The sequence below is a fragment of the Plasmodium sp. gorilla clade G2 genome (assembly GCF_900097015.1).
Source record: "Plasmodium sp. gorilla clade G2 genome assembly, chromosome: 6".
Lineage (NCBI taxonomy): Eukaryota > Apicomplexa > Aconoidasida > Haemosporida > Plasmodiidae > Plasmodium > Plasmodium adleri (nom. inval.).
In genome coordinates this window covers 165001-192500 of record NC_041698.1, presented here as the reverse complement: position 1 = coordinate 192500, position 27500 = coordinate 165001, and the positions used below count along the sequence as shown (strand labels likewise).

General features: G+C 18.5%; 8 protein-coding genes across 8 annotated transcripts in view; 5 read left to right on the top strand and 3 right to left on the bottom strand.

Annotated features, from left to right (window-relative positions):
* Positions 1-353: 353 nt before the first annotated feature.
* PADL01_0604700 (conserved Plasmodium protein, unknown function) lies at positions 354-6998 on the top strand (the record flags this gene model as incomplete). Its single annotated transcript, XM_028680769.1, has 1 exon — positions 354-6998. The coding sequence occupies one exon, from the start codon at positions 354-356 to the stop codon at positions 6996-6998; it is 6645 nt and encodes a 2214-aa protein (XP_028537214.1).
* A 1730-nt stretch (positions 6999-8728) lies between these two features.
* PADL01_0604600 (polypyrimidine tract binding protein, putative) lies at positions 8729-11266 on the top strand (the record flags this gene model as incomplete). Its single annotated transcript, XM_028680768.1, has 5 exons — positions 8729-10001; positions 10153-10289; positions 10404-10661; positions 10813-11016; positions 11180-11266. The coding sequence occupies 5 exons, from the start codon at positions 8729-8731 to the stop codon at positions 11264-11266; spliced, it is 1959 nt and encodes a 652-aa protein (XP_028537213.1).
* A 953-nt stretch (positions 11267-12219) lies between these two features.
* On the top strand, positions 12220-13076 carry PADL01_0604500 (conserved Plasmodium protein, unknown function; the record flags this gene model as incomplete). Its single annotated transcript, XM_028680767.1, has 5 exons — positions 12220-12275; positions 12417-12465; positions 12590-12728; positions 12851-12912; positions 13005-13076. 5 exons carry the CDS (start codon positions 12220-12222, stop codon positions 13074-13076), a joined length of 378 nt encoding a protein of 125 aa, XP_028537212.1.
* Positions 13077-13793: 717 nt separating this feature from the next.
* PADL01_0604400 (conserved Plasmodium protein, unknown function) lies at positions 13794-14162 on the bottom strand (the record flags this gene model as incomplete). The annotated part of the gene is made up of 1 exon (XM_028680766.1): positions 13794-14162. One exon carries the CDS (start codon positions 14160-14162, stop codon positions 13794-13796), a length of 369 nt encoding a protein of 122 aa, XP_028537211.1.
* Positions 14163-15013: 851 nt separating this feature from the next.
* On the top strand, positions 15014-15933 carry PADL01_0604300 (ubiquitin-conjugating enzyme E2, putative; the record flags this gene model as incomplete). Its single annotated transcript, XM_028680765.1, has 4 exons — positions 15014-15090; positions 15279-15339; positions 15479-15587; positions 15713-15933. 4 exons carry the CDS (start codon positions 15014-15016, stop codon positions 15931-15933), a joined length of 468 nt encoding a protein of 155 aa, XP_028537210.1.
* A 999-nt stretch (positions 15934-16932) lies between these two features.
* PADL01_0604200 (RNA-binding protein, putative) lies at positions 16933-19261 on the bottom strand (the record flags this gene model as incomplete). The annotated part of the gene is made up of 4 exons (XM_028680764.1): positions 16933-18189; positions 18281-18424; positions 18545-18767; positions 19137-19261. 4 exons carry the CDS (start codon positions 19259-19261, stop codon positions 16933-16935), a joined length of 1749 nt encoding a protein of 582 aa, XP_028537209.1.
* Positions 19262-22717: 3456 nt separating this feature from the next.
* PADL01_0604100 (conserved Plasmodium protein, unknown function) lies at positions 22718-25942 on the top strand (the record flags this gene model as incomplete). The annotated part of the gene is made up of 1 exon (XM_028680763.1): positions 22718-25942. One exon carries the CDS (start codon positions 22718-22720, stop codon positions 25940-25942), a length of 3225 nt encoding a protein of 1074 aa, XP_028537208.1.
* Positions 25943-27178: 1236 nt separating this feature from the next.
* PADL01_0604000 (long chain polyunsaturated fatty acid elongation enzyme, putative) overlaps positions 27179-27500 on the bottom strand; it is a gene marked incomplete at both ends in the record, with an annotated part of 1443 nt that continues 1121 nt past the window's right edge. Inside the window, 2 exons of the mRNA XM_028680762.1 lie at positions 27179-27346; positions 27485-27500. The exon at positions 27485-27500 is cut by the window's right edge and continues 90 nt beyond it. Of these exons, the coding sequence (XP_028537207.1) occupies positions 27179-27346; positions 27485-27500 (184 nt within the window). The remainder of the gene's footprint in view (positions 27347-27484) is intronic.

Genomic DNA, 27500 nt, shown 5'->3' with positions numbered 1-27500 from the left:
TAAATATTAATTTTCCATCTTATACGTATGATAAATATGTTGTAGTATACATATTTTGATGATATATAAGTAAATATATATTGAAAGCCTTATTTGTAATTTTTTATATATATATATTATATATATGTATTTATATTTATGTATGGAAAAAAAAAAAAAATAAAAAAGAGAATTATTTTTTTCAGTTTAATCATTATTATGTTATTCATATTATATATTTCATTTTATACTTTTTTAATAATTACATAAACTTTATAATACACACTTATATATATTATATATATTATATATATATTTGTGTTTATATTTATTGACACATATATATATATTTAATCATTTAATCTTTCAAAAAAATGAACTTACACGAAATCGATGAAAAAATTATTACTCATGGTAATTTCATGAGACAAGCCTTTTATTCAAGCAACATAAAAATTAAAACTCGTGATATTATACAAGCTATTGAAGAAGATGATGAAGAAGAAAAAGAAAAGAAGAAGAAGAAAAAAAATGATAATAAAGATTTATTAAGACTAAGTGAAAATATAATTTCTAAAATAAAAAGTGATGGAAGTGAAATAATAAAAAAAGAAGGTTCCATATTAGATGTAAATTCACGTAATGTTTGTTATGCTTTAAAAAATGGGAAATTTCGTTTAATAAATCAGAATGGTATAAATACCACAAGAGTAAAATTATTATATGATAATGAAGTTTTATATGTTTGTTTTAATAAAGAAAATGGGAATTATTTATTATTATTAGATAATAAAGGACATTTATATATTTATAAAATTAATGAATATAAATTAGATTTAATTTTATGCTTAAATTTCCCTCCTTATGAAAAAAAAAATTCAAATTATAATATTTTAAAAGATTTAAAAAATGTTTTAAAAAGTGGAATTCCAAAAAAAGCTAGCTGGCTACCTAAAAGTGATAAATATTTCCTGACTGGTCATAATAATTGTATATATATATGGAACTTATCATTATTAACAAATACAATAATTATGAATAAATTAAAAGATCAGATTGATGTAACTGATAAGTTAATATCATTATGTGCTATTACTTTATCGTTTGAACAAGTAATATATAAATATAATTATATATTTAATGAAGATAATATGGAAGAAAACAATGAAGTGGATGAAAAAAATGATGTGCATGAAAAAAATGATGTGGATGAAAAAATAAATATAGATGAAGAAAATTGTTTTAAAAAAAGAATATTTTTGAATACATATAGTTTAAGTTTAAATGGGAAATATTTATGTGCTTTAATTAATAATTATTATATGTTAATATGGTGTGTTCATAAAAATAATCATTTTATAAAATTTACCATGGTTGGTTTAAATAATTTAAGTGTAGAATTACAAAAGATACATAAAGAAATGTATGTAGAAAGTGAAATAATAGATGGAGACAAGAAAGAAAGTAATAATATAAATGTTAATATAAATGTTAATGATAATAATAAAAATGATCAATATAATGATGAGAATTTAAAAAATGATAACATATATATAAATTCGGTACATATAATAAACAATTTTTTTTCACCTAATGAAAATAATAATAATAATCAGTCATCTTATTATTTATTAATATTCCATAATAACTGTTGTATATCAGTTTTTAATTTTAAATATCATGTAGATGAATTTATTGATAACTTATCAGAACGCATAGATATATTGAATATAAATAGTATACAGAATATATATGTAGATAAAATTGGCCATATTGAAAATATTGAATTATTCGTGGATCCATCAGAATTTTTTGTTTTTTTTAATATTTCATATAAACTTATTACTAATGAGAGAAAAAAAAAAACAGAAGTTAATAAAAGTCTTCTGTTTGTTTTAGAAATATTTAATAAAAAAAGGTTAGATTTTAAAATACATCCTAAGTTTTTTCATATACCAAATAAATCAATACTCCCATTGTGTTCTATAAGATTATTACAAATAAATGACGCTATGAAATTTACAAAGGTATTGAATGTATCTGTATCATCATCTTCTTTAAATATAATTAACCTCTTTATGTTTTCTATCATATTTAATTCTTCAAAAAATAATGTGAGTGTTCAATCTTTTTCTGCTCCTATACCTTTGTTAATGGGAGATGTGTGTGGAACTGAGAAGGATAGTGCTGTGATGACACATGACAATGTTGTCATTGCGAATGATAATAATAATGATGATGATAATAATGATGATAATAATAATGATGATAATAATAATGATGAGGATGATGATAATAATAATATGAGTGATTGTCAGAAAGACCAGTGTATTAATATTGCCCATGGAGATGAAAATTTTAATTTTGATGAATGCACTAGTATAAACAAAGAAGTTGATGATATAAATAATAATATAAATTTTGTAAAGAAAAATTCAGTGACTGAACATTATGAAAATTTTGTAAATATTTTGAAGTTTAAAGAGAGTGAAAATATGGAGAAAATACACAATATGAATGATAATATGAATGATAATATGAATGATAATGTGAATGATAATGTGAATGATAATGTGAATGATAATATGAATGATAATATTAATGATAATATGAATGATAACATGAATGATAATAAGTATAATCTTCATGTTAATATGAACAGTTTCAATGTTGAGAGCTGCAAATCTGTTGAGCATATAAATAATTATAATAGGACATCAGAAGATATGAATGAAAATGGAAGTTTTGAATATTTAAAGAAATATATAAATAATGAAGAAAATAATTTACTCATGAGAAATAAATTAAAAGAATTGTTACATAAAAGGAATGAGTATTATATAGGGAATATAAAAAATGATGATCATGTATCTGTTTCAACATTAGGAATATCTAACGAATTGGATATATTAAATAAACAAAATAGTAATCAAATTAATAATAAATATGATTTGAATGAATGTAATAAATCCTTAGACCATACATTTTCTGTTGAAAATAAAAAAAATGGAAATTGTGATGATACATATGGTAATATAAATAATGATAATTTGTTGAGTTATTCTATCAGTGAAATCAAAACTAGTGGTCTATCATTTGACGAGGTTTTATTAAGTGATGATGTAAAGAATAAAGAAGAAAAAGAAAATATTTATATGAATGATAATATAAATAATAATGTGAATAATAATAGCATTAGTGGGGTCAATTCAGATTTTTGGCAGAAATTCAATCAACAATATCCAATATGTGTAAAAAAGAGAAGCAGTAAAATGAAACCATTTAATGATACTAAAGATATTGTTGACTTAATATTTTCTAGCAATACACATTGTAAGGTTAAAGAGGAAGAGGAAGAAATAAGAGATGATATAAAAAATGATGATATAAAAAATGATGAGGTAAAAATTGATGGGGTAAAAAAAAATGATGGGTTAAAAATTGATGAGGTAAAAAAAAATGATGGGGTAATAAATGATGAGGTAAAAAAAAATGATGGGGTAAAAAATGATGGGGTAAAAAATGATGGGGTAAAAAATGATGGGGTAAAAAATGATGAGGTAATATATATTGAAGCAAAAGACGAGGAAGATATACAAAAAAACCTTGATCATAATAAAAAAATAGATATCATTATGTCTAATCATAAAGATAGTTTAAAGAAATTTATGGAGAGTGAAGAAGAAGATGCTGAAGAGGAGAACAAATATAATGTTGAAAATATGTGTGACAAGAAAATTTCTATTTTAAGCTTATCAGAAAATAATAAATTGTTGGAAGGGAAAAAAAAAGAAAGTCATATTACAAACATAGTATTAAATAATAACTATGATAAAAATAATTTGGATGATTTAAAATATAGGAATTATAATGTTCCAAATATTCTTCAAAATGATCAAATGTTCAGAAAGGGGGTAGAGGGTAATAAAATTTTCCATCTCGTAAGTGAACTAGAAGGAGAAGAGCATCTACAAAATAAAGATGATGTTGTAATAAAAAAAAATATAATTATGGATGACACACATATTATGAATATAAAAAGTGATGAAACCAATGTAAAAAAGGAAAAAAATTTAAATTCGTTTTTACACAAATTAGGGTTCTTTAAAAATTCTTATCCTGTAACAGTAGATTCCATATCAAACAACAATGATATTATTAAGAATGAGATACATGCAGATGCATGTTCAATTAAAAAATGTTCTAATGTGATATATGAGGATACTACTACATCTGATTTGTTATTATTAAACAGGATGAATGACAAGCATGTGTGTGATGAGGAGATGAAGAATGAAGATGTGTGTGATGAGGAGATGAAGAATGAAGATGTGTATGATGAGGAGATGAAGAATGAAAATTTGTGTGATGAGGAGTTGAAGAATGAAGATTTGTGTGATAAAGAAATGAAGAATGAAAATGTGTGTGATGAGGAGTTGAAAAATGAAGATGTGTTTGGATTTATGCGTAATAATAATATGGATGGACATAATAAAAATATTCATAGCGAAGATGAAATAAAAAGTAAGGAAAATATATTCAATCATGGTGATGAAAAGAGAGAGGATGATAATATAGAACTACATATTAGAGGTGAGTCAATAAATAAAAAGGACATCTTTAAAAATGTATACAAAAATATAAATAGGAGAGTATCAGAAATAATATATGAAGAGTTAAGAAATATTAATGTTGTAGATAATGAAGGATTATTAATAGATATTGAGAAATATAATAAAGAAGGAGAAAATGAGGATATGAATAAAAGTATATATAATGAAGATGATAAAAGATTTAGTGAATATAGCTGTTATCGAAATAGTTTTGAAATGGAGAAAGAATTAAATAAATATCATAACAAAATAAATGAATTGAATGATGAAATTATAAATATGAAGAATATGCATAAAAATATAAATATAAATATGATAAGTATGAATAATAATTTGAATAAAATTTTTGAAATGATAAAGAGTAATACATATGTAAAAAAGGAAAAAGAAAATATTATGAGTGTGTGTGTTGATAGTACAAATAATATGGATAAAATAAAAGATTTAAATAATACTTATGAAAATAAGTTGGATAAATTAGGAAATGAAATAATGAATATAAAAAAATATATGAATAATAGTATAAATAAACTTAATGACAATATGCTTATTATGTGTGATGAATTAAAAATATATGGAAATAAAAGTATAAAGAGTGGTAATGAGAATTTAAAAAAAATCCTTTTTCAAGATATATGTAATAAATTAGAAGAATATAAAAAGCAAAAGGATTTACAAAATAATAATAATATATTAAATAATAATAATATATTACATAATAATAATATTTTAAATCATAATAAAGAAGTTATCGATATTTTTAATAAAAATCATCATAATTCTCTTAAAAAAATAATGCCTTCTCTAATTTCATCAGAAATACAAATACAATTTTCTAAGAGTGTTGTTCCTGGTATGAGAGAAGCTTATAATACAGGTTTTCAATCAATAAAAGAATCATTTAATTCATTAATATCAGATAATAAAAATTGGCTAGCTAAAGAATTATATACATTAGAAAAAAATATATATGAAAAATGTGAACAATATAATAATGATATGTTATTAGATTTAAATAATAAAATTGAAGCATTACAAAATGATTTTAAATTGGTGGTTTATAATATAAATGAAAAAATGAATACTATATCTGAGGAAATGAATAAGGCTCCTAAAGAATTACAGGATTATAATTCTTATCATAATAAAAGTATAATGGATGAAAAGGAAAATATCGACAATGCGAATAATATGAATAATGCGAATAATATGAATAATGCGAATAATATGAATAATGCGAATAATATGAATAATATGAATAATTTGAATAATATGAATAATCAGATGATGATTGTAGAATATAATCAACATGACCAATTTCAAGAAAATGTGCATGCATCCAATATAAGTAATAATTATCACGTCAATAAAAATAATGTTGTTAAATCAAATGTATCCCCTACAAATATGAAAAGGGTTAAAGAGTTATATCCTCCACACGCTAGTACATATATAAATTCTAAATCAAATCATATGATGAATATGAATCATGTTGTTACGAATTCTAATGGTAAGGGTGTTCTATCTAAGGGTGTAAAGGCTTTAAGTGTAATTCATAAAGGTGTTAATTCAAATAAGGGTGTTAATGTGGTTAATATGAATAATGAAATTATAAATAATAATATGAATAATATTATGAATAATAATATAAATGCAAATATAAATAATCATAGTAAAAATATAAATACACATATAAGTAATCATAGTAATAATATAAATGCCCATATAAATAATCATAATAATAATAATAATACAAATGAACATATAAATGATGCATCTGCAGATATTATAATAAAAGGAAAAATTAATCATTTATTAAGTGAACAAGAATATGATCAAGCCTTTACATTAGCATTATCTGTGGATATAGAAAAAAATACAAACGCATATTGGATATTACAATTATGTTATAGATATCATAATAATTTATTATCAGAAGATAGTTTGCCTATAAGTCAACCAGTATTATTAGGTATATGTAAAATATTATGTGAATCTTTATTAAGATCTAGCGATTTAACTATTGATACTGCAGATTTTAGAATTAAATGGATAAGAGAATGTTTAGAACAATTAGATATACATCATTCTGATTTTCTTAAAACAAATCCATGTATGTTTATACAGAATATGTTTAATAATATTTCTAACTTTTTATATGATATTGAAAATTGTTTAAGAAAAATAAATGAAAATCATGATAATATTATGTCAAAAAATAAATTAATGTTACATACAGATGTATTGAATAATGAAACGAATATGTTAAATTATAATGAATTGGATATTCAAAATAAAAAATATTCAAAATATATTAATATAACAAATAATCATACATATAATAAAAACATGTTGCTTATCTTACAAGACAAGTTGCTACAAATAAGGAAACTACTAAAGAGGTAACATGAAAAATGAAAATATATATGAAAAAGAATTGGTTCTATATCATCTAAAGGAATCAAACATATATATATATATATATATATATATATATATATATATATTTTTTTTTTTTTTTTTTTTTTTTTTAGAATTATGAACAGTTTGAATAAGAATACTTCTGTGCAATAATATTAATGTATAGCATAAATAAAAAAACAAAATAAATATAAGACATCAGGATTTTTTTTTTTTTTTTTTTTTTTTTTTTTTTGCAAATTCACTATTATATCTTTACTACGAAAAATATTTAACGCATAATTAATATATATATGTATATATCTTTGTGTTTTATTATTTTTTTTTTTTTATATATCAAAATATTTCATAGAATTAAAGTTAATATAATAATTATTCTCATTACATATTGATTTAATTAACTATCCAAAGAAAATAAATAAATTAAATATGATAAAAAAATATATATGAATATATAATGACATGGTAATAATATATATATATATTTATATTTATGTGTTATTTTTTTTTTAAAGTCAATATATGTGAAATAAGTAAATATATTAATATATATATATTTATCAATGTATCTTTATAAATTTTATCAAATCATATATAAAATATTTTGAAAATTAAACGATTAATTTATTAATTTTTTTTTTTTTGATATATATATTAAAAAATAAACAATTATATGTGGGTGTCCATTGTATATTTAAAAAATAAATATACATATATATTATTAATTATGAAAATAAAATTGAAAAAAAAAAAAAAAAAGTAAACATATAAAATATAAATAATATTACAATTTTAGTGTTCAATATGATATTTAAAAGATATCTTTATATAGATACAAAAATATATAAATATATATGTTTTATTATATATATATTTTAAATAATATGGTAGTATTTTTTTTTTTTTTTTTTTTTTTTTTCTATTCTCTATATATTATTATAAATATATTATACTACTATATTTTTATACATATAATAAATAATATGTCCATAAGTTTGGCTATATTTTTGATACTATAAAAATATTATATATATATTATATATATATATTATTAATTAATATAATATGAGAACTTTTATTTTATATATATTTTTATATATAATAAGAATATTTTTTTATTTTATTCTCTTATTTTTCAAAAAAAAATAAAATAAAATAAACATATATATAATATATATATCATTATATTATATATCAAGAAAATAACTTCCTTTTAATAAAAATATTAATTTAATATATCCCATAAGATATATTATTATTTTTATAAATTATAAAAAGCAAATATTTCTTTTTTTAAAAAATGGTATTCTTTCTCTATATAAAATAATAATTAATTTTTGTATGACGAATTTGCAATAATAAAATATATATAATTAAAAAAAAATTAAAAAATAACCTAAACATAAATTTTTAAAAATATTACTATATATATATAATATATATATAATATATATATGTATATATGAAGATATTTTGTTTCATATAAAAAAGAAATAATTATATTTCTTCAATTTTATATAAAGCTAACATAATATAAATATATTATTATATATATATATATATTTTTACGATATTATTTAAAAAAAAAAAAAAAAACTTAGAAAAGTTTATATATAGTGTGAAAGGGATATATATAAATGAATTAGATAAATAATAATAATATATAAGTGTACACATTTAATAATATATATATATATTTGTATATATTGTGAAAGATGAATAAACGAACACTTTCAGATGATAGGAATATGAGGGAGAAAAATAAAAGTGGAGTTAAAAGATACCTTATGAGTAGTGATGACATTTATGATAATCCTAAGATATATCATGAAAAAAATAATGGGGGTTCTAAAATAAATATGAGTACCTTTCTTGAAATAAATGAAGATGGGATGCTATATGATAATCATAATAACAATATAATGAATGGTCATAATAATGATATGTGTGATTTAAATAATGGTAATAATAATATTTTTAATAGTTTAAATAAAATTGATAATAATAATAATATAAATGATAATGAACTTAATAAAATAAATAGCGAAAACAACAACAACAATAATAATAATAATAATAATAGTAATAGTAATACTTCTTTATCGACAAAATATTATTCAAATGATTGTAAAAAAAGGAAAGGTAGTAGATATACATCATCCCTACCCTTTTTAAAAAAAGAAAAAAATAGTGGTAATACAGTTTTAATTTTAAAAAACGTACCAGAGAAAGTAGATGAAGAAGATATCATATCTTTTATGAGACCATTTTTAAGAAATAAGAATCCAGAAATTATATTCGATGGACAAGACATTATAGTTAAATTATATGATGATGAATTAATTGAAAGTATATATACATATTTTAATCAACACCCAACACAAATCAAAGGTTCTTTTGTTAAGGTTAAAATATCTAAGGAGAATGATGATAATAAGGAAAGCAAGAATGAACACAATAACATAATAAATAATAATAATAGTAATAATAATAATAGTAATAGTAATTATAGTTGTAATAATAACAATTATAGTTGTTATAATAATGATGATTATTCTCTTTATAGTAACCATGCTACAGATACATCAGACAAAAGATATAGCAAATCTAATAAAGCAGAATGTTCTAAAGTTATTTTAGTATCTGTTATTAATTTACATTATCCTGTTGATATAGAATTAATTTATTATTTATTTAGTAAATGTGGAACAGTAGAAAAAATAATTACCTTTTCAAGAAATCCAGTTTTATATCAAGCACTTATACAATTTGATAAAATAGAAACAGCAAAGGAAGCTATAAAAACATTACATAATAGAAATATATATGATGGATGTAATACAATAAATATCCAATATTCATTTCTAAAAGAATTAGTTATCAAGGGTAATAATTCAAGCTCATGGGATTATACTCTATCTAGTGAAAAGAAAACAAAAAATTATCCAGAAATTCAAAATTCTCACGGAGTTCTTCCAACACCCACACGTAACCATCAAAAAAAAAAAAAAATAAAAAAAAAAAATACCTTAACTGTCATATATATATATATATATATATATATATATATATATATTTATATATATGTGCATTTTTATTTTTATTTTATTTTATTTTATTTTTTTTCTTTTCTCTTTAGGAAAAAGTATAGATTCTGAATTATATCAATTAATGGAGAAAAAATTCAAATTAGTTGACTTTGAAAAAATGAATCCGTCCAAAACGCCAGTCTTAATATGTTATAATATACCAAAGGAATATACAGATGTTAATAAGGTATATAGAATATGTTATACATAATAACCAAAAGGTGTTAAATATATATATATGTGTGTATTTTTATGTGTTTATATTTTATATATATTATTTTTTATTTTTTTTTTGAAACAGTTATTTAATCTCTTTAGCATTTACGGATTTGTTACGAGAATAAAAATTTTAAGAGAAAAACCAGATGCTGCTCTTATTCAATATTCAAATTACATATTTTCTTCATTAGCTCAAGAATATTTACAACGTGCTAGAATTAATAATCAAAACATAGAAGTGAACTTTTCTAAAATACACGATATAAGAGTTTCTCAAAGACAACAAAATCATGAATCCCACAATACTAAAATGTTTAGTAATTATGACCAACGATATGTGGTATGATAAAAAAAAAAAATAAAAAAAAAAATAAAATAAATAAATATATTGAATCATATATATATATATATATATGTATATATAATGTGCCACATTTATATTATTCATATCATAATTTTTTTTTTTGCACATTTTTTTTTTTTTTTTTTAGTTATCAGATCAGGGAAAATATATCAAAGCCGCATGCAGACCGACAAAATGTTTATTTATATCAAATCTTAATGAAGATGTCAATGAAGATTGTGTAATGAATTTATTTAACAAATATGGAAATATAAACAAATTCCAATTTCTTCCTGTCAAGGAAGGGAAAAGACACCTCTCCATTATTGTAGAAATGAATACGGAGGATATGGTAATATAATGGAAAACCCAGGGGGGGGGAACAAAATAATATTTAAATTGTATATAAATATTAATGTGGTTATCTTTATATATATATATATATATATATATATGTATATATTTTTATGTATATATTTTTTTTTTTTTTTTTTTTTTTTTTTTTTTTTTTATAGGCAACAAAGGCATTAATGGATCTACATAATTTTTATCTAAAAGATAGACATATAAAAGTATCCTATACAAAATCCAGATTAATGTAATGAACATATCATTTCAATTATATAAATATTATTTATTTTAATTAAATTGGGAAGCTAATCTTTTTCATTTCTACTCTTCTACTCTATTCCCTTATTATTGCATTTAATTATTTAATTAGTTATCCATATATTTTATAATTATTTTCCTGAAATCCATTATATTTTTCAAAGTTAAAAAAATTAAAATAATAAAAGTTAATTTTTTCATTTTTTACTATTCATTATATATATATATATATATATATATATATATTACCCCATACGAATTATTATGATAACTTGTATTATATATATTTATATATCTACTCAGTAATGTGTTATTTGGGAATGTATTTTTTTACTACATTACTAGTAAGATTTAATTTTTTACTATTCCCTTTGTTTTTATTACTTTTTTCTTTTTCTTTTGCTATACCTTTTAATTCAATTAATACGAAATTATCCTTTTCCTTTAAATCTATCTTTTGAATTTTTGATTTTTTTTCATGTCATGTGAAAAAAAATATATATATATATATATATATATATATCAATATATATATTATAATTAAGATTGAATTTGTTGAAATTAATTTTCATTCTTAATTCATTTTATATATTTATATATTTCCTTTTTTTTAGCATATGTGTTTTTTTTTTTTTCGCGTTTGTATTAACATATGTATACTACTTTTCTGTAGTCTTTATCAAATATGTTCCTCTATATATTTGCATATGTTTTGTATATATATAAATATATATACACATTCCTTTTTAATTTTAATTAATTTGTTTAATTTTGTAATAGACAAACTTTCTTTTTTTTTTTTTTTTTGTTAAATTTGAATTATCCTTAAGTGGAACAGAACTTTGTCATATATATATATATATAAGTATATATAAGTATTTATAATATAATATAATTTTTTTTTTTTTTTTTTTTTTTTTTTTTTGTTATTGTTCTTTGGCTGTATATGATGGATATAGCTATTTTTGAAAATGATAAAAATTTATCATTAAATGGAATAAAGTAAATGTCCAAAAAAAAAAAAAAAAAAAAAATGATATATTCATATATAAGAAATCATAAAAAATAATGTAGAAAAACAATAAATTTGATTGTTTTTGTTTTGACCTATATAACATATTAATTATTATAAATTTTTTACAGTAAACTAGTAGAAGATGTCTATAATGATAACCTTAATTTTTTGTTAAAGGTGTGTAAGAATTATTTTATTTTATTTTATTTTTTCTGAACCGTTCATGTAATTTTAAAGCAAATAGCTATTTTTTTTTTTTTTTTTTTTTTTTTTTTTTATACCTTTTGAACATTTTTTAAAGAAAAATAACAATGAATTGGAAAAAAGTTACACTGATCCTTTCAGTTCCAAAATTGAAGCTTTAATAAGTTCAATCGAGGAAGAAGAAAATAAACTATACAAAGAAAAAGATGAAATGAAACAAAATTTTCAAAATATTGGTTAAACAAAATATATAGATAATAAATCTTTTTGTATAGGTTTATAAAAATTTTCATTTACTTTCTATATTAAATCAAACAATTTTTTTTTTTTTTTTTTTTATATATATATTTAAAAACAGCAATGCAATTAAAAAATGTAAAGAAATCTATTAAAAAAACAGAGAGCTATATAGGAAAAAATGTTAATTTAGTTTAAAATATAAATTTAATTATATTTATAATGCGAAAACATATATATTAAATATATATATATATATATATATTTTCTTTCAGATGAATGGGGAAATCATTGAAAATTCTTATAAAACACTTGAAAATATAAAAAAGGATATTGACAATTTATAAGGGAAAATAATAGAATACATTATTATACCATAATATATATATATATATACATATATATATATTTATTTATTTTATATTATGTTCATATTTAATAACCATTTTATATTTCGTTTAAATAACGTGTATTAATTAATTATATATATATTAAAATATGCGTATGCATTTTTTGAGAAAAAGTGTATTCACATATTCATAAGATTTTATACAAAGCATGTATCATGTATACATTACATTATTTCAGATATTATATATAAATATATAATAATAAAATATTACATGCATTAATTAACTAAAACATTACAAATAATAATAATATATAAATATATAAAATGAATCTGGAATCTTTTAAAACAATGAATATAAAAAAAAAAAAAAAAAGGAAGCGAAAAAATAATAATGAAATCTTAAAAATTAAAAATAATACAAATTTTTTTTTTTTTTCGTATGATAATTATATACATACCATAATATATAAATACATCATTTTATATTATTATATAATACATAAAATACCATATTTATATATATATATATTCAATTTGATTATAATATTATATAAAAACAAATGTATTTTATTTATATATAAAAAAAAATTGTACATATTTATATAATATATATATATATACATATAAAATTGTCGCAATGAACTGAATAGAAGAAAATATTTTATCCAAAGAAATAAAAAAGAGAAAAAAAAAAAAAATAATTAATAAAACTTTAAACTTTCTGAAATATATTCTGCGATATTTGCTGGTATAATCTATTTATTACATCATTTTCAGATATTAAATAATTTATGTTTTTATTTTTTATTTGTATTTCGTTTTTAAAAATTTTAAATTTATTTTCATAATAACGAATTTTATTTTTTAAATAATTATTTTCATATTGCAGTGTATCTATTTTTTGTTTATAACTTTTTATTTCCTCCTTCAATTTAAATAATTCTTTATTTTTAGTTAAATCTTTTTCAATATTAATAAAATTTTTTTGGAATTTTATGGCATGTTTAAATCTTTCATATTCATCTTTATCCCTCTGAAGAATCATATTTTTATAATATTTTTCTTTTAATTCAAAATTCATTTTTATATATAAAAGTATATTTATATATGTATATCTTTTTTTACAATATATTTTAAAATATATATTTGCTTTTAAAAGGGGGAAACAACAAGTAATCAATAAAACCTATATTTAATATATGTAAAATATTATATATATATATTATATATATATATATGTACTGTTCTTAAATGGAAATGTTGTACAATTTAAAAAAAAAACTATGACTTTTCATTTATAATGCATGCTTTTTTTTCATAACTTTCTATATAAAAAATAATATTAATTATATAAATTAATGAATAAATAAATAAACATATATATATATAAGGAGGCATGTAAAAAGGACATAAAAAAAAAAAAAAAAAAAAAAAAAAAAGGATATAAAAAAATATATGGAATGAGAATTAATAATTTTTACATTAAAGAAATACTAAGTATAAATTAAATTGTTTTTAAATTATATAAATACATCCATATATATTTATTCTTTTTTTATAAACACTTTTTGTGTGTGCACAATTCTTTTTTAACCACATAAATATATATATATTATATATATTGACTTATTTTTTGTGTAGAAAATTAAAAAAAAAAAAATAATAAAAAAGATTATACGCCATATTTTTAGTACAAAAAGGAAGAAAATTTAATTAGTGTGTGTTTCTTTTTTGTTTCATTTTTTGTAATCTTATTTATTTTTATTTTATTTTTTTTTTTTAAATGAGTATTATATTTTAAAGTATATATTTTCGTATTCAAAGTCTTAATATTTGCATCAATATATATATATATATATATATATATATATATGTGTATTTCATTTCATTTCATTTCATTTTGAACATATTATATAATACCGTGTAATAATTATGACGAAAAATAGACTGTTAATAGAATCTCGTGAAGCTAAAAAACAAAATGATCCTGATATTAGCCTTACGCACAGGTATAATCATCGAAATATTATAAAAAGTATTATTACATTGTTTTTTTTTTTTTTCTTGTTAATATATATATTGGTTTATTACATTTTTATGTTTCACATATAATTGTGTTATTGTTGTATAACATAATATTTTATAATATAGCTCTACATATTTATATTATATATGTTATCTGATTATATTTTTTCAGTGAATACAATTTGCATGAGTGGCAAGCGGTTATAAGGGGACCCAAAGATTCTCCATATGAAGTAAGGACACATTATAAGATTGCATTCACTTCATTTTACAAACTTGCCTACATACATATATATACATATATATATATATATATATATATATATATATATATATATTTATATTTATATATCGTATGCTATTTTTTTATAGGGAGGAAAATGGAAAATAAATATAAAATGTAAAAGTACATATCCAATAGATCCACCTTTAATTACATTTGTTACCAAATTTTTTCATCCAAATGTAAATTTTGTTACTGGTATGTTTTAATTATTTAATTATTTAATTTTTTTTTTTTGTATGGTAAAAAACCTGAACTGTTCAGGTAAAACTTATATAATATAAATTATATATATTTTTCATGTACATGTTCATATTGTTCAGGTGAATTATGTATGGATATATTAAAAGCTAACTGGAGTCCAGCTTGGACAATTCAATCATTATGTCGTGCTATACTTTTTCTTTTTAATGAGCCAAATGCTGACAGTCCCTTAAATTGTGATGCTGGTAATTTGATAAGATCTGGTGACATAAAAGGATTCCAATCGATGGCAAGAATGTATACAGTGGAATACGCAATGGACGATGATAATGAAAAATAAAAAATATATTACATATATATAAATATATATATATATGTATATTTTTTTTTTTGTGTGTTTATATTTTTTTAATATATTTACCTTTTTTTCGTTAATATGATTATATATCTTTTTATATTTTACGTATAAGAGAAATGAAAATATCACGAAAAAATTTTGTCTCTTCGTGGGTATGATACATTTCTAATTTTTTTTATGTAACAGGGGAAATCAATGTATATGTAACAAAAAAAAAAAAAAAAAAGAGGCAATTGTAATATTTAACAGTATGAGATACTCTAATTAAAATTATTAATCTCATATATATATATATATTAATACTTATATGTGTATATTTATTTGAATTCTTTTATTTTTTTAATTTTTTTATAGTTTTGCTTTTAAATAAACATATTTATATATAATAACTTCTTAAATTAAAATGATGATATATCTACATAATAATAAACATGTGTAGAATATATATATATATATATTGATTTATTTTAATTTCAAATATGGTTCATGTGATATATATATTATAATTCTTAATGGTAATAAATAAATGTTCTTTTTATTCATTTTAATTAATGAAAAAAAAGTGATGAATAAAAAATTAAAATTACAAAAAAAATAAAAAATAAAAAATAAAAAATAAAAAATATATAATAAATAAATAAACATATGTATGTATGTATGTATATTATGTCATATGAATGATTCAAATATCATATAAATAAATAAATATATATATATATATAATATATAACATATGAAAAATTAAAATTTTTCTTTTTCCATAACAAAAGGAAAAAAAAAAAAAAAAAAATATCGTGTATAAAAAATGTTTACGTTCGGTTATTATATTTTATGGTTACAAAATAATAAGGGTTTGAATAATTTAATTAATTCTATAGAATAACAAAAAGGAATAAATACATACATACAAATATATATATATATATATATATATATATATATATATATATATATATATACTTTTCTATATATATTACTTTCTTACCTTCTACTTTTTTCTCTAATTGCCATTTCACGCATTTTTTGTTCCTTCATTTTTTGTCTGATTTTCATTTTCTCTGATTCTTTGACCCACCAAGGTTTGGTGTCTTCTGAATCTCTTCTTCTTCTTCTCCTCCTCTCAGAATAAGATGAATTGCTACGACTAGAAGAAGTTGTATATTTATGATTATGTTTTCTTTTGCTTATTTTTCTATGCCTATAACTATTTTTATAACGATGATAATCAGAATCATATGAATTTCTTGAATTACTGTTACTATCTGAATATGAACTATTTGATTTACTATAATTATATGACCTTTTTCTTTTTTTAATTTTATCATATATATATTTTTTTTCTCTTGTAGTATATGATATAGTATTTCTTTTATATTTATTACTTGATGTGCTACTACGTGAATAATTACGTGAGGAGCTTTTTTCTTGACTGTATGATGAATTACTATATTTACTACTTCTTGAACTTTTATATTTTTTTATTTTTATATTATGTGATTTTTTTTTTGTTTCCCCATCATGTCTATCATAAGAACTTTTATCTATTGAGCTATCTTTTTTTTTTTTTTTTTTTTCATCTTTTTCATTTTTATCATATTTATCATATTTATCATATTTATCATATTTATCATTTTTTATATCATTAAGTTTGGTTTCTTGTATTGAACTGGTCGTTTCTATATTAAGTTGTTGCATGTTTGTATTTTCTGAATTATTTACATTTAATAAATACGAATTTGTTGGTTGAATTAAATTATTTACTAAGAGCATATTTGGGTTATACATGGCACATAATTTCATAGCTAGCTTTTCTTTTAAGGCTAATACTTTTTCAACTTTTTCATTAACATTTGTATTAGTTGTTAATAAGAATTTATTATTATTAATATTATTTATGTTATTCATATTATTTATAATAGGCAAATTATTTGTAGTGCTCATAATTGTATTGTTATTAATAATATTGTTGTTACTATTATCACCGGTTGTATTATTACTATAAAATGAAAAATTATTTTTTAAATTGTCTTTGTCATTTATTAAGCTATATGCATCTCTTATACATATCTCATGTAATCCTACTTTAGTTCCACTTAAATTTAAAGCTGCTTTTGCATGTTCTTCATTTTTAAATTCAACAAAGGCTGTGTGGACTTTTTTCTGTTCATTGTATTGTAATTTATAACTAGTTGTATTTCCAATGTTTTGAAAAAATTCTCTTATATCTTCTTCATCATACTAAAAAGAGAAATGTGCAAAAAATAAAATAAAATAAATATATAAATGATATATATGATATATATGATATATATATATTTTTTTTTTTTACCTTTTCTGGAATATTTTCCATATACACAATTTTTGAAAAAACATCAAATTTATTATTTTTTTCGTTTAGTGAATTTTGAAAATCAACCAGTCTTTTTTTCTGTTCAGAAATTACTTGTTGTTGTAAAAGCAGAGTCTGCACACCCTAAAAAATAAATATAAATAAATATATATAAATATATATATATATATATATATATATAAATATAAATATATATATATATATATATATTATATTACTTTGTTTGATTGTTATATTTTTTACCTGACTGGTTATGCTGTTTCGAACATCTAACAAACTATTTACATTTTTATCACTTTCGGTTGTAGACACTTCATTCAAATTGGTATTATGAATTATGGGTTCTATAACACTTACAACCATAGGAACATTCAAAAGGGTTTCTCCATTTAGTCTAGATGCATTTGTTATACCTTCTGATGTCTTGAATTCAATTTGACAATATTTTTGATTAAGACCTGGAAAACTAAAACAATGATATAAAATTGGTTAGTATATATATATATATCAAAATAATATATAAAAATATATTATAACCACACACAGGACAAAAATAACAAGAAAAAAAATAATACATATATATATACATATATATATATACATATATACATACATATATACATTTATTTTTAGTTTATGTATGTATTAATTTTAAAGTATGACAAACAACTGACATTCATTTTACAATCTTTCTCTTTTGTAACTTATAATTCTTATCAGAAAAAAAAAAAAAAAAAAAAAAAAAGAAGAAAAAATAAAATAAAATAAAATCATAATTATATATATATATATATATATATATGTATATATTATCCATATAAAAAGATAAACTTACTTCTTAAATGTTATATTTATTATTTCATCACAAGAACCAAATTTTTCTCTTATATTCTCTTCAGTTATATCGCTTGAAAGATTCTTAACATATACTACATTAGCTATACTGAAATTTAAACTCATATTATTTCAACCTTTTTATTATTATAATTTTTTTTTTTTTCTAAAAAAAGGAATAAAGAAAATGAAAAGATTTCCATACATATATAAATATATGTATAACATATATATATTAAATTAATAAAACAAAATAAATAGTTTATAATTTATATTAAAAAAAAAAAAAAAAAAATGTTTTTCTTACATATATAATTATAATATAAAAAGGTTCTTTTCTTTCTTAAGTTTTTATATGTTTTTTTATTTCTTCTTTTTATTAAATCATCTTTTTTTTTTTTTTTTTTTTCTTATATATATATATATAAATATATATATATTTATATAATCATTATTTAATATATAAAAAATTAAAGAGAAATTTTATATATAGAAAAAAAAAATTATAATATAATAAATATGATAAATTTTATATATAATTCCTATATAATTTTTGTATGCATATAATATATATATAATATTATATATATATATATATATATATTTCTTTATATATATATTATGTTACCCCAAAAAAAAAAAAAAAAAAAAAAATTTAAATATATAAAATGTAAAGAGAGAACTCATAAGACCTTAAAAAAATATATTTTTACTTTTCTTTTTTTTTATGAAGAAAATAATTTATTCTTAGATTACAATAAATTAATTATGTAAAAATATATAGAAAAGATAATTTTTTTTTCATGTTTTATTTATTAAATCTTCTACCATTTTTATTTATTTTTTATTTTATTCCCATATGTATATATATATATATATATATTATATATTTGTATGAGTGATAAAAAAAAAAAAAAAAAAAAAAAATTATGATAATATTTATATATATATATTTAATAGTAGATTTATAGTTTTCATTTGTACGTAGAAAACTGAAAGAAAAAAATTTGATTAAAAAATATTTTCATTTCCAAATTATTATATATATAATGTAATTTTATGAATACATGTTATAAATATGTCTATGATTTTTATTTTTAATTAATCAAGGGAAATTATTTCATTTTTTCTTTTTCTTTTTTTTTTTTCTCAAATTTTTATATTTTTCTGCTTTATGATATTTCGAACTTTTTAAGTCGTGCACATAAATATAAAAAAAAATATAGACATATATATAAAATATATATGTTGAAAGGTTTTATTGTTTTTATTTTATTTTACTTATTATATTAAAATATTAAAAAGTATAATACATACATATATATATATATATATATTATATAGTTATCTTTGAAGAATGTATCAAACTCATCATTTTTTTTACTTAATAATTTAAAAGACAAAAAAAAAAAGAAAAGAAAGCTTATACCTTAGACGTAATCCACAAATAAATATTATAAATATTATAAATATATTTATATATATGTAATATATATATATATATATTTTACTGTGTTGATAATATGAAATAATAAATATCCCTTTTTTGTATTCTTATATGAAATAAAATTCGGTTGTAAAACTTTTCATATAAGCAAAAAAAGAAGGGTGGAGTGGGGACTTGATATATACAAATAATAATATATTATATATAATATTTGTATATATAATTATAACAATATTTTATTATTTATACCCATGTCTTTTCAAAATATAATATTTTATATCATCACAGAATGAACATAACAACATATAAATAAATATATATATATATATATATATGACATCCTTTTTATTTTTTCATTTTATCATCTTAATAGGAAAAAAATAAAAATATGTATATAAAAGGAGTACCTAATAAATTATCACATTTATAAATATATATTTATTTATTTTTATATTTATACAAATAAGAAAAAGATAAGAATACTTGTTTAAATATATATAAAATTTTTATGAGTACTGAAATGAAATAATATTATATGTAGAAAAATTAAATTGACTTCATTATTTTTTTCATGTTTTTATTTCCACTTTTTTATGTTAATATATAATAAATATGTAAAATAATTTTTTTTTTTTTTCTGTTATATATATATATATATATATATATATATATATATATATAGCATGCGTTAAAAAGGATAGATGAAAAAAATGTTGATACTTCAAATTAATATATACATACAAATAAATATTATACATACAATATAATATATATATTTTTATATTTATATAGAATTATATATATATTTTTTTTGTATATATTATATTAAATCAATAATATTATATATAATAAATAAAATAAAAAATGTTTTATTGTTTATACATAATTATACAATAAAAAATATAATATTATGATTTTATATAATATAAATATAATGTATATATAATATTATATATATATATAATATTTTTATATGAACTATAAAATAATATTATTTATAATATATATAAAAATAATAAATTTATAGTGCACAGATTTTGATGTTTTTTAAATGTCATTGTTTTCTTTTTATTTTATAATAATATTTTAAAATAAAAAATAAAAATAAAAATAAATAAAATAAAAATACATAATATCTTTTTGTATACAAATAAAAAAATGAAAAAAATAATATTTATATATATATATCATCATACATAATTTTATATATTAAATAATAATATAAATTTTTATTTTTATCAAAATAAATATTTTTTCTTTTTTTTTTTCTTTTTTTTTTTTCATATAAATATATAATTCTGAAAATAATTAAAAAATAAAAAATAAAAAATATATAAATATATATTGATATATATAAAATTTATATATAATTTATGTATAATTTATTTTTTCTATATTTTACATAAGAAATTTATAAAAATATATATATATATATATATATATATATATATATATATTATATTTATTTTTCCATTTTTGTAGTAAATGTTATTTTATTTTATAATAATAAATTACTTGATTTATTTTGTGATATGTATATAAATTATAAATAAATAATATTATTAATTTTTTTTTTTTTATATATATTATTACATATTTTGTTTTTTTTAATATATATATATATATATATATATATATATATATATATTTATATGTTTATTTTGTAGAGCTATTCGTTTACCTTTTCTTGTATATTATATGTAAATATTTTCAACCTACATATAACCGCCGCATAAAATATATATATATAAATATATATATGTTGTATTCATTTTTTGTTACGATATTATTTATAATAATTAAAAATATAAGAAACGTGTTATATGTGATGATTATCTGTATATATATGAAAAATATATATACTTTGATAAACTACATTTCTACATAAAATAAGATATATATATATATATATATATATTATATATATGTATCTATTTCATATGTTATTTTTTTTTTTTTTTTAAACATCAATTAATATATATATATATATATATATAATATTTTGTTTATATATATAATATTTTATTTATATATATTTAATTTTTATGTGCTGTTTTTACCTTGTTTTTGTGCCTTTGATTTTTTTTTTTTTTTTAATGTTCATGTGATCTAATTTTAAAAGAAAAAAAAAAAATATGACTAATGTTAATAATAATATGAACAATTCAGGCAATACTTCAACACCTACGAATGAGGTGTTATGGGAATCTTTATATAACGATTTTAACGAAATAACAGATAGGAATAAGAAACATTTGAATTATATAGAGAATAGTTTATTTAATTTTTGTAAGGGTGTTAGTTCAAATGAAGAGTTATCTTACGATTTATCAAATCGTAGAATGACTGATATATCTCATTTAAGAAAAAATAATATAGGTATTAAAGTAAATGTAAATAATTTAATAGGCCATAAAAGTATGATAATAAATGATATAAATGAAAATAATACTGTAATTAATAATGATAAGGATAATAAAGAGGAATTGAATAATGTCATGCTAAAAAATAATGTGAATAATATTATAAATGATGAATATGAAAAAGGAAGTAATATTATTTTAAAAGATGAAGATGTGGAATATATCAAAAATGATACTTATATAAGTTGCACAGATATTATGAATAGTGAAAAAACAAGAAATTCAGATAATTTTAATAATTCTTATATAAGTTCATCTGCAAATAATAATGTAGTCTCAAAATCGGGTAGTTTTAAAATCGACTCACCAAATAATAATACAAATATGAAAGATACAACTGACACAAATAATAATAATAATAATAACAACAATAATGACAATAATAATAATATTAGTTGTAATGAGGAAAAAAATAATTATTTCTCATATAATAATAATAAAGACGTATTAAGAAGATCGAGTCTTTTCAATTTAAAGAGCAAATCATGCCACAATTTTTCTTTACCAGATGATGGATTATATAATTACCACAATAATAATAATAATAACAAAAGTAATAGTAATTATTATATATCTAACGATTTTTCAAAGAATAGATTACGATTAGATAAAAAAAATGACGATCATACATATCTATTAAGTAATAAGAAAATTTATGATACCTATAAAGAAAGAAAAAGTGATAAGAAATTTCTTACGTTTAATACTTTTGATAATAATTCAGAAGGAAGTGTTATATTTCATATGGAAAAATATAGAAATTTTACATTGCCTTCAGAAGAAAAATTAACATCTTATAATTTTTTAAAAAAACGTAATAGTACATTTGATTCATTAGAAAAATTGGATATGTTATTAAAAAGTAAATATAAAAGTATCAATAGTAAATATAACAATAATAATAATTTAGAAAGTGAGAATCACATTGAACATGATTCTGTGTCTCTTTCATATTCATGTCCTAAAGAAAATATTAAAAAAAATCATTTAATTAAATCTTTCTTAAGCTCTGATCATAATTATAAAATAGATTCTGTCATGTCAGAAATTTATAATAGGAATAAAGAAATTGACAAGAGCGATGAATCTCCTCTATCTGAAAAAAATTCACAAATTGATAATCATAATGTATTAATTAATAGATCAAAAAAATTAATAGAAATTAGTAAACAGTGTTTAAGTGCCTACTCAGATATAGCTTCTAATAATATGAATGATTTATATATAAACAAAAAATCTGACCATATAAATAATATAAATAATATAAATAATATAAATAATATTAATAGTATTAATAATATTAATAATATTTATGATAGTCTACGTGACAGTTTTAAAAGAGAAGAAAGTGTCTCAAAATCACTATTACTTTCTGATAAAAATAAACAAATAGAAACTAATGAAATGTTAAACAATGATCATAATAATAATAATAAAAACAATTTTGATCATTTGTTAAATAATCTGAAAAACAGGGGTAGTTCTAACGGCTACGATTATAGTAACCATATGGATAATGTAAATTATAGTTATGACACTGAAGAAGATGAGGATGAAGAGCATAATAATGATAATGGTCGTGGAAAAAAAGAAAAAAAAAGAGATCATGATATAAATAATGATAATATTAAGCAAAATGTATGTAATTTAAACGTGGTAAACTTAACAATTCAAAATAATAACAACAACAATAATAATAATAATATTTCAAAATTTAAAGAAGAGAATATGGAAAAAAATGGAAAAAAAGTAAATTCAATTTTTGAGGCATATGATAAAAATAATATAACACAAGGGAAAGAAACTGCCTTTAAATATAACAACATATATATGAATAATACCCAAGGAGGCGATAATAATAATATACATGATGTTGTTAATAGTATTAATGAAAAAAAAGAAATAAAAATAAATGATGTGTTGTATTCTGTATCAAAAGAGGAGGAAGACATGTTAATTAATATTGACAGGAATAATCCTTTGTTAGACGATAATAAGAAAAAAGAGGAGAGATGTGTTGCAAATGGAGGAGTAGGAGGAGTACATACGAATATGTCTACAAAAGAGGATCATCATAAGAATAGTATGATTGATGAGCATAATATAGATGATGATGATGATGATAATTACATATATGAAAAATTAAAAAACAGGAAACACCTTAGAGAAAAAGATGTTACCAATATTTCTGTTGAATATGGTGATTTTGTTGGCAATATTCATGTTGATGAAAAAGAAAGTATATCGTTGGATGGAACGAGTAGCAGTGCACGTAAAATAATAATGCATCCCGATTTTGTTCAGAAATATCTTCAAAATAAAAAAAGTCATAGTGTCATGGGATATCGAGAAGAAATAAAAATTAGTGACGAGCAGAAAAAAGCGCTAGACAAAAGTGTTAATGTTATAAATTATTCAAACGATGTAAAACGTTTATTTCGAGAGAAATATTTTTTACAAGATTTATGTGAAAAAAGAAAAGTTATGGTTCAAAAAAGTAAAATTGAAAATACCAAATTAAATATAGAAATTAAATCACTTTTAAGTTTTAACAATAACTTAAGTTATGCATTAAAAGAAAAAGATGCTGAAATAAAAATTTTGAAAAAACAAAAAGAAGAATTAGAAATAAATTTAATGAAACGAGTTAATAATAATACAAATAATAATCATTCGAATCCATATTCTTTCTTAAATAATTCGACTCACGTAAGTTTATATAATGATGACAAAAGAAATAGTATTGATAATAATTGTAATGTGTTATGTAATAAAAGCACATCCTCATCAATTATTTTAAATAACATGAATGATACAAATGAAAATATTATACAAAATTATGAAAAAAAAATACAAGAATTGAAAGTGCAGCTGAAAATGTATCAAACACAAAATAATGACTTGCAAGAACAATTGAAAATTTTTATGAACGAGTAAGGCAAAAATGGTTATCAAGAGTGAAATAAAATTGGTTAGCTAGCCAAAAAAAAAAAAAAAAAAAAAAAAAAAAAAAAAAAAAAAAATAGACAATTAATCCAAGGGAAGAAAGGGATGCTTCACAAGATATGTACATATATATATAAAATATATTATATATATGTTTATTATTTATTATTTATTATTTCATTTCATCTTTTTTTTTTTTTTTTTTGATATAAATTTATTAAAATTTTCATATGTTTATTTTTTTTCTATTTATATAATTTTTCTTTAATATAAAACTTTCCGTTTGCTCTTTTATTTTTATTTTTTTTTACAAAATTTAAAAATAACGGAGAACTGTTTTTAAGTATAGAATTTATTGTTTAGGATAAAAAAAAGAAAGAAATAAAAAGAAATAAATAAGTTAAATATAATAGAATGTCATGTTAAAAGTGTGTTCTATATATTTTGTTTTTTTAAAAAAACAATGAAATATGATCATTTGAGAACCACAAAAATAATGTTATATATATATATATATATATATATTGGTATATATTTTATATTTGCTTCATTTAAAACGTTTTAATCTTTTGTATAAATGAGATGGTGGGATTTTCCACTTTTTCATTATAATGAGAAAAATAAATTTATGAACAAAAATAATGTTAATTTTGTTTTTTTTGTTATATATATAAAACTAGGTAAAAAAAAATTATATGTATATACAAAACATATAAAACGAATTGAATAATAAAAAAAAAAAAAAAAAAAAAAAAAAAACAAATAATAAAAAACAAATAATAAAAAACAAATTAATAAAAAACAAATAATAAAAAACAAATAATAAAAAACAAAAGATAAAAAATAAAAGATAAAAGATAAATATTTTAACAAAAACACATCATATTGTCAAATATAATATAAAGGTTATCAAATGGATAAATAATTAATTTTCTTTTTTTTTTTTTTTTTTTTTTTTTTTTTTTTTTTGTGTGGGGGTTTATAATAAAATAACATGAATAAAAAAATAAAAACATAAATATGAAATAGTAATATGATATAATAATATTATCTATATAATATATATATATATATAGATATATTGATATATACATATATAATGGTATATAAATAAATCAGAAACAAGTAGAATTTTTATTAATATGCATATTTTATTAATATAACACATATTTTAAATGAATAAATATTTTTTGAATTATAATAACAAAAAGGGTCATGAAAAATAATTTAAGATGTCTTTTTTTTTGGTTTAATATATGTATGAAGAGCAAAATTTGTGAACAAAACTAATAAGGTTATGCAGTAGCAAAAACTGAGGCCTACTAGTCTTCTGGGGTAAGGGCAGTAGTGTCTTACGAACAAGACATAAAATCCTGGGAGGATGATGGAAAGGAACTAAAAATAAAAAAAAAATAAAAAATAAATAAATATATAAATAAATAAATAAATATATATATATATAAATAAATATACATATATATATATAGTAATAATCTTATATGTATTGAATTATTTTATATGTGAGTATCATACCTGTAACATTTGAAGA